Source organism: Pagrus major, chromosome 24 (assembly GCF_040436345.1).
Source record: "Pagrus major chromosome 24, Pma_NU_1.0".
Taxonomy (NCBI): Eukaryota; Metazoa; Chordata; class Actinopteri; order Spariformes; family Sparidae; genus Pagrus; species Pagrus major.
In genome coordinates, this window is record NC_133238.1 from 15,789,658 (window position 1) to 15,798,936 (window position 9,279).

The 9,279-nt window shown below is 42.4% G+C and overlaps 1 protein-coding gene across 1 annotated transcript; it reads left to right on the forward strand.

Annotated features, from left to right (window-relative positions):
* Positions 1 to 9,270, forward strand: desmb (desmin b). The gene is made up of 9 exons (XM_073462406.1): positions 1 to 587; positions 3,719 to 3,779; positions 4,291 to 4,386; positions 5,283 to 5,444; positions 5,526 to 5,651; positions 5,730 to 5,950; positions 6,073 to 6,116; positions 6,498 to 6,586; positions 8,074 to 9,270. Exons 1-9 carry the CDS (start codon positions 1 to 3, stop codon positions 8,113 to 8,115), a joined length of 1,428 nt encoding a protein of 475 aa, XP_073318507.1. The 3' UTR covers positions 8,116 to 9,270.
* The last annotated feature ends 9 nt before the right edge of the window (positions 9,271 to 9,279 follow it).

Genomic DNA, 9,279 nt, shown 5'->3' on the forward strand with positions numbered 1-9,279 from the left:
ATGGCCTCCTACAGCTCCTCCGCCCAAACCGCCTCCTCCTACCGCCGCGCCTTCGGCCAAGGCGCCTACGCCTCGCCCTCCCTGAACCGCTCCCTGCTGGGCCACAGGGGCAGCGGCGGCGGCGGCGGGGGCCACGTCTCCTCCAGAGTCTACGAGGTGACCCGGACCAGCGCGACGCCCACCTACCGCGTTTCCTCCTCAGGCTACTATGGGAAGCCCCTGTCGGCCTCCCGCGTCTCCATGGGGCGCTCCTACGCCGGCATGGGCGAGACGCTGGACTTCAGCCTGGCCGACGCTCTCAACCAGGAGTTCCTGACCACGCGGACCAACGAGAAGGTCGAGCTGCAGCACCTGAACGACCGCTTCGCCAGCTACATCGAGAAGGTCCGCTACTTGGAGACGCAGAACCAGGCGCTGTCGGTGGAGGTGGAGCGTCTGCGCGGCCGCGAGCCCACGCGCATCGCCGACCTGTACGAGGAGGAGATGTGCGAGCTGAGGAGGCAGGTGGAGATCCTGACCAATCAGAGGTCGCGCATTGAGGTGGAGCGGGACAACCTGGTCGACGACCTGGACAAGCTGAAACTCAGGTGGGAGGGGCCAGACGGCATGTGTGTGTTTCTTTAAGAGGAAGTGTGAGTATATGTGTCGTCGGGCGGAAAAAGAAAAATCTGAGTGAAAACTGACAAAAATGTCGAAAAACAGGAAAGACAGAAGAGTTTGTGGAGCTCAGAGGGAGAAAAAAATAATAAATATGATAAAAACGTTTGATTTTACGCAGATTACATGTAGGATCGTGTGGATGAAGAGCTGTGATGACACACAGACGAGTCAGTGTCGCATTATCAGCTGTTTGTTGTGGTTACAGGAAGCGTCTTTACTGCCTGACTGGTGGGTTTGTTCTTTAAAGACCACTCACATACTTTACATCTCTACTACACAAGAAGTAAAGACCGAGTTTGAGGAAGAAAATGACTTAATATTAGTGAATCATGTGTCACTGCTGCAGGATAATTTACTTTTAGTTGTACTTTTGATACTTAAGTTCATTTATTGCCAGAAATGTACTTGATACTTCAGTTAATTTCATGCAGTTTCAGATACTTTAAGACTTTTACTCGAGTACTATCCATATGGTCGACTTACACTTGTACCAAAGTGATATTTTAACACCGTATCTTTACTTTTACTCGAGTGTGTCTTTTGGGTACTTTTTGGGCATTTATTATTATTTCCCTTTCTAAAAAGCATCATTAATAAATGGTGAATTTAAAGTTAGCTACAAAGTAACTAGTAACTAAAGTTATTAAATGAATGTACTTGAGTAAATGTATTTAGTTACATCCAATCACTGACTGTATATTATTCAATTTTTAGATTTACAGACTAATCGAGGCATTAGAGACATATTTCTCTCAGGATTTCTTCTACTTCTTCTTCTTCTTCTTCTTCTTCTTCTTCTTATTATTATTATTATTATTCTACCACACTGCAGGACAGTTTTTTGGAAGTTTTACTGGTCTTTGTCTTTATCCTGAGTTTGTGTCTCAGCTTATCATAAATAAGATCTCAAAATATTCCCCACATCACAGGAAGAAGGTGGAGGATGACTCATTGTTGATGCAGTGGGACAAGAATTATATTTAAACAAGCTGAGGTTCAACTCGCCTACACGCTTCTTATAGACTGTGTTTTAGGAGGGAGGAAGACTATGTGAAATGATGCAGAGGATCATTAAGATTATTTGACTTATAAACTCAAGACTGAGAGAGGTCAGCAACAGAAACACGGAGGTGTTGGACGGTTACATAACGAGACACCGGGTGTCACTGACAGCAGCTTCACTCCCTCTACTGGACCAGAAAATACCAACAATATTAAAAAATACTGTTATTAAACATTAAAACTAGTATTTCTGTCAATCCTGAGATGTCTGCTGTTTGATTGACAGCTCATTTGAGCAGATATGAGCGTATGCCCGCCCTAGAGCCGACAACAGCCAATGAGTGATCGTGTAAACACAAATTTAGTGTAAATAAGGAAATAAAGAGTTTTTGCCCCCGTTACAGTTTCAGGAACTATTATATATCGCTTTATGTTTCTACTCCACCACATTTAAGAGAGAAACATTCATTCATATTCATTTATTTTTGAAAGATTACTCCTCCTGATACTATTGCTCAGCTGACCTTAAATGTGACACATTTGGATTAACGCATCAAAACAAACCAAAATGTTTCCAGTTTATTTACATTTAAAATAATAATTAAAACATGTTTTATTGAATTCAAAGTTCAGCATGAAGAATTGGATTTAAAATAGTCTGATGATTATTATTAATTATTATTATTTCCAAAGTCTGCAGCTATAAATAACACGAGTGCCACAGCTTTAAATGTAGACCTGACAATGAGCTTCAGCTTGGAGCAGGCACATGATCAGCTTTGTCCTGTTGTAGTGCCCATGAGCAAGACGCTGAATCCCAAACTGCAAAAAACACAAATGTCACAGAAAGTGTCGTCTCTGTTGTTAAACTTGATTTGATCTCTGGGGTGTTGGACTATAAAAACGATGGATGACGTTTGTGTGTGTTGCTGCTTCGATCTGACCAAAGTTAGAGCTCATTACACACACACACACACACACACACACACACACACACACACACACACACACACACCATGTTTACGCTGTGGTCTTCTATAAAAGGAGAGGAAAGAGCTCCCACATATCTGCAGCATCTCTAACGACCTGTTCTTTCTCTTTCTGGCTCTGAGGTTTACATGTCGAGTGTCAGATTCAGAGAGACGACAGTTTAAATATCGAACCATAACTGGGAGATGTCTTCACAGACGTTTAAATAGTTTTTTATTAGAATAAAACATAAATGGAGCTTTTATCTCCTTCACTCCCTGTCAGGATTTTTGTGACTCTGGCTCAACAAATAAAAAGAGCATCTGCTCACTGCAGGAGAGGATTACAATAACATCTGGTGTTACGTGAGAGCTTTTATTACAGCCGTTAATGTGTCGCTCACTTTTCTCTTTTTGGTTTTTAGATGTTTTACAGGCAAAATCATTTTCCAACAAGGGTTTAAAACTTTAAATGGTGAAACTCCTGACAACACCGAGGCTGCGACTTTTTTATTTTTTATGTGAACTGTTTTTAAGTTAAAGAAAAATGTAATATGTTAAAAAAAATCTATTTCAATACGTCTGCATATATTTGACAATATATTGCTTTAAGATTATATAACAAAATCTATCTTAGGATACATTAGAAATATATACTGATGTGTGTTTTTTAATCTTAAACATAAAATATATTTTGCATATGTATATAATAATAATATATTTATGGTAATATGTTTTACAATATATGAAACATGTCGATATGTGGTATATTTGTCAATATATAGATAATATACTGTTACATTTTATATATTAAATAATACATTGGTAATATAACCTGTTCCAAAAAAACTCAAAATGACTTTAAAATATATTTTGCAGATGATACGAGTTAATATATTTCTGGTAATGATGGTAATATTATGCAATTATTGGTATAATTTGTCAATATATCAATATATATAAATATATATACCAACATATACACACAGATACTGTATATACTGAGAATATACTGGAGCATCTGATGTATTCAATAATACATTGCAAGTACATAATTACATTTATATTTCCACACATTTCTCCTGCAGACTTCAGGAAGAGATTCTGCAAAAAGAGGAAGCAGAAAACAACCTGGCTGCTTTCAGAGCGGTGAGTCCTCATGTGTTACTGTCAGTACTGTAAGTTAATACACAAGGTATTTACATGACATTAATAATGTATATTTTACTATTTCTCTGTAAAAACAAGCTTGAACATTACCGCTACTATCTTTGGGTACTTGATAATAAATAAATCGTGACATAACGGGATGGTTTGGGTTGAATTCAGTGGATTTTTGACTTTATAAAACATGAATCTAGTCTGAATCTTCTCCACTCCCATCAGGTTCATTTAGATTTGGATATGAACTATTTTGATACAGTTGACGGTCCTCAGTGTCCTGTTGGTACCTGTTCTGGAGCCTTCGATCGTATTAAACAATCTCTCTCAGCAGATAAAGTTTGTTTGAGAACTTCTCGTCCATGTTGGCTTTAAAATTGACCTAAAAATGTCAATGATCTTTGAAACTCAGGAATAAAAGTAAATAAAAGGTTTGACAAATTAAACTACTACATCTTATTTCCCACAGTTTTTAAAATGATTGACTGAACTGTTGCAGGACGTGGACGCTGCCACTCTGGCCCGTCTGGACCTGGAGCGACGCATCGAGACGCTGCAGGAGGAGATCGCCTTCCTGAAGAAGATCCACGAGGAGGTTCTTCTTCTTCTGTTTCTGTCTCTCTGTTCATACAACACACATATGATGGTTTATTCAGATTATTTTTGGTTATTTTAAAGTAATTTAGGGGTAAAAATGACAAAGTTTAGGGAACAATCAGTTTAACTGTGATACACATTTCAATTCATGCAAAACCTCAAAGAGTTCATTTGTTGTCTGTTGTGTCTTTGTTTGTCTGTTGGCATGTGTTGTTACATCTGTGTGTGTGTGTGTGTGTGTGTGTGTGTGTAGAGGATTGGGTTAGTAATACACAGTTTCACACACAAACACACACAAAGCTTGTGTGCTGGCAGCCGGCCTGCAGTGTTTCAGCACAGCGCTGAAATCTCCCTCAGCAGATGTACGGCTAAAATTACTCCGTGTACCAGCAGCTCACGTCCTCGAGTCTGAGCAGCACCGGCCTGTAAGCTTAGAAGTGTGTGTGTGTGTGTGTGTGTGTGTGTGTGTCCATCCTGAGACTGATAAGCTACATGACGCCGAAGCCGAGTGGTTGCTGCAGTGTCTTGTCAGGCTGATATGAGGCCATCAGAGACAACAAGCGCTGCTGCTGCTGGGTGGTGAAGTGGATGTTGATGTGACTCAGCAGAGTCCAAAAATGTGCAGACAACTGGTTTGTAGTTGTACTTCAAGTATCAAGTCGAAGTACTTGTACTTTACTTGATTATTCCCATTTTATTCTACTTTAAACGTGTGCGCAGCGTCTTAAGTTCTGACTTGGTGGGTGTCACTTCCGGGCTCATTGGGTTTTAGTTGTTACTGGTCGGACTTGTGCACATACTGTACGAGAACTAGTCCCTTTGATCCCGTCCAGCCTCCCTCCTGATGTTTGCCTCAGCTCTAACCTGACCTCCCTCCTCCTCCTCCTCCTGCAGGAGATCCGCGAGCTGCAGGCGCAGATGCAGGAGACTCAGGTGCAGATCCAGATGGACATGTCCAAGCCGGACCTGACAGCGGCGCTCAGAGACATCAGAGCCCAGTACGAGGGCATCGCCGCCAAGAACATCTCCGAGGCCGAGGACTGGTACAAGTCGAAGGTGAGAGAGGGTCGACCGGAGTTTAGATTATAAATCACATTCATACCTGTAATACCTGACCTTTGACCTTTGTCCCTCCAGGTGTCCGACCTGAACCAGGCGGTGAGTAAGAACAACGAGGCCCTGAAGCAGGCCCGGCAGGAGACCATGGAGTTCAGACACCAGATCCAGTCCTACACCTGCGAGATCGACTCGCTCAAAGGCACCGTACGTCTCACACACGTAAAGATTTGAAGCTCGTGCTGTTCGATCCGATTCTCAACAGACCCGTCTCTTTGAATCCAGAATGAGTCCCTGATGAGGCAGATGAGGGACATGGAGGACCGTCACGGACTGGAGGCCAGCGGCTTCCAGGACACCATCGCCCGGCTGGAGGCGGAAATCGCCAACATGAAGGACGAGATGGCGCGGCACCTCCGGGAGTACCAGGACCTGCTCAACGTCAAGATGGCGCTGGATGTGGAGATCGCCACCTACAGGAAGCTGCTGGAAGGGGAGGAGAGCAGGTGAGGAGCCTGAAAGGTTTTAAAGGATATAAACACCTCTTTTTTTTATCCAACTGAAGGTGAATTAAGATTTAGTCATAAATATATGATGCATATTAATTTATGTTTCCTTTGTGCCACAGGATCACCCTGCCTGTGCAGACTTACTCCACCCTGAGCTTCAGAGGTACAAACTCACCTGCTGTTCCCTGAACACACCACTAGAGGGCGCACGTTTCTTTAAACAGCAGTCTGGAGCCTGAACTGACCCATAATGCAGTTCACCTGCAGATGGAGCTTTTAAACCTGATTTATGATGCTTCATTATTTAAATACCAAATGGACATACAGTCCATAACATGATGAGCAGATTAAGAGACTGGATTATTCATTCATGATGACACTCTGTGGTTTTCAGGAGTTTATGTGCTGCACACGGTCTCACATTCTGCTTCTAATACGTCAGAAATTCATTTAAAAGTTAAATGATCATTATTATATCAGAAGAATCCCTCGGTAGTTTGACCTTCTCTCATGCTGATGATATTTTCTGGCTGTGTTTGAACAGAAACCAGCCCCGAGCACCAGCAGCGCTCCTCTGAGACGCATTCGAAGAAAACCGTCCTCATCAAGACCATCGAGACCCGCGACGGAGAGGTAAACCTTCACAGGAGAGCACGACTCTCATCATCCACAGGACAAAACTACAAACAACAAAGTCCTGACAGGAACGAGGATTTCACAAACTGACTCATTTAGCGTCTCTGAACCTAAACTAATGGGCTTACATCAGGATCGATCAGTATTCAGAGCGGGTCAGCGCTCGCTTTTAGTTCATTCTGCCCGAAACATCCAGAATCAATATTCTGCACCGACACTGAAGAAACAGCTCTTTACCTCTAAACGTTTTCTGTCAGCCACGTCAGATCTGACCCCTGGGCAGCTGCAGCGAGGACACAGCTTCTGCACATGTGGCACACGCTCTACCAACTGATTTGATTATTGTTAATATTGTATTAATATTTTCATGGTTTTATTGGACAGAACAGCTTAGAGAGATGACAGAAAACATAATGACATGCAACAAGGAGCCACAGGTCAGGTTTGAACCCTCGGCCTCTGCACACGCTGCACCAGCAGAGCTACCAGCTTGCAGCTCTGATAATCCTCTGCAGGGTAGAGTGAGGACACAGCTGCACCACACTGACTCTTTTCCACTTCATTCAGGAGGCTTTGCTTCTACGTAAACGAACACCTACACACACATGCAGCGACTTGTTCAGCCAACGAGTGCCAAACAAATATCCTGAGTGGAGGCACGCTGCACCCGCAGCCTCCTGGGAAAACAAACGTCCCAGACGCGTTGAGACAAGTCATTGTTGTCCTCGTTCCCACTGTACCGTCTCGTCTGGTTTCTCCCTGATAACTTTGTTGAAGCCGACACGCTGCTTTTTTTTCCTCCTCCTGCAAAGACGAAATGCTTTCAGTGCCCCAAAACCACTGCGAGGCTCTTACTCAGTTATTTCTGTCTGTGTTGGAGTCCCGCAGGGAAGGAAAAGGAAGGAGAATCCTTGTTGGGCAGCCGAGCAAAGTTTGTTTATTCAAGTTTGTAAAAAAAACTCTCAACCCATCATCATCAATTTCAGGCTTAACTTAACAACTTCCAGTTAATCTCACACTTATTCAGGATTAAGATTCTGCCGAGGATACAAACACAGATAATTTAGCTGGTTGTGGGCACATCTGTAGGTAAAGAGTAAAAACTAACTACTGAGTATTAAACAATTAAAAGACAAGAAGAGAAATTAATCTGTAGGACAAAATTAGAGACAAAAAAAAGACTTGCTAGAAGATGTTTGAAGTGATTTAAGATAAATTCCTGCAGGCTGTTCTGCAGGAAGTCTACTATAAAAAATATTAAACTTCCAGGACATGAAAGACGACAGAAGCACCAACACACTTCACTTGGTCCTGGAGCTGATTTACAACCATCCAATTATCTTTAATTGGCTGTGAGCAGCTCAATTATCTGTCACACACTGCAGACACGCTGTGGTGGAGTGTGTGGTGTGGAACAGGACACAGACAGACAGAGATCTCATGTTCAGTGTATCTTTATAACTGCATGTGTTTCTGTCCTGCAGGTCGTCAGCGAGTCGACGCAGCACCAGCAGGACATCATGTAACGATGTGCAGAAGATAAGAAGAAACACAATCTGTCCTTCACTGACGGATGAAGACAACAATCAAGAAAAGATGCTCAAAGAAAACAAAGTAAAAAGACTTTACAAACTCAGATTATGGCCTGTACTGTTCTTGTTTTAAAGTTACCGTCATATGTGAATCTTTAACGTTACTGAGAGTTATTTATCTCTGCTTTTTCACACGTACAGTAAAGGTGGGTGCACAAGCTGCCCTGCAAAACATCTCCATCCAACCATCCACATTTCTGTTTAACTGACTCCAAAAAACTTTATTTTCTCAGTTTGTCTCTCGGAAAAATATAGATTATGTGAGTCACTGCAGTGGAATAAAGAAAAGACACAATTACAGATAGTGATGAAGACTGAAGATGGAAGTTTTTAAATAATAAGATAATTATATTTTGGACCCTAAAGTACGGAAGAAGATTAGAGCCACTATTATAAAAGAATCGTTTGTCACATCAACTCTCAGTCCTCTCCGGATGAACGAGGTTGCAGAAGGGTAAAAGCATTCAGACGGCCTGCTGACTGAGACACTCCGGTGCCGTCTCCACTTCCTGTTCTTCAATTTAAGTTAAATGTCTCAGTGTTTCCCACAGAACGACTGTGAACCTTCGGCGGGTGGATGATGATATTTGACGACAACCACCAGCCTATCCAAACTATCTAAACGTGGTAAACGACACCTGGGTGGCCCGCACACGTAAAGTCCACGTGTGGGAAACACTGCAGAAAATCTACCGTTTCACATCAACTGAGCAAATCCTGCTTTTGCATCCAACGTTACACCACAAAATATTTGCAGCTGGATCCAAATCTACACTGAAAATGCAACAATACTGTTTTTTTGTCTTACATCATGATTCTTCTTCTGGTTTCTTCCACAAGCAGCAGATTATATCCCGTTCATCAAGGTCAGAGGTTTGTCCAAACGAGATTGAGGTGAACTGTATGTGTGTTTGTGCTCATCGATAAAGAGACGGAGGAGGAGATTAAAAAGATGAAGCGAGAGATGGGAGAGAAGAGGTCGAGCGAGGTAGAGAACACAGGAAAGAAAGAGAGAGAGAGAGAGAGAGGAGGCTGTTAATCTCTTGTGACTTTCAAACATTATTTGCTAATAAAGTAAAGTGGATTTCATGTTGCAGC

Coding starts and splice junctions, on each gene's coding strand:
- desmb (XM_073462406.1), top strand. CDS start 1: ATGGCCTCCTACAGCTCCTCCGCCCAAACCGCCTCCTCCTACCGCCGC. Junction 4,387..5,282: donor TGAAGAAGATCCACGAGGAG/GTTCTTCTTCTT, acceptor CTCCTCCTGCAG/GAGATCCGCGAGCTGCAGGC. Junction 5,445..5,525: donor AGGACTGGTACAAGTCGAAG/GTGAGAGAGGGT, acceptor TTGTCCCTCCAG/GTGTCCGACCTGAACCAGGC.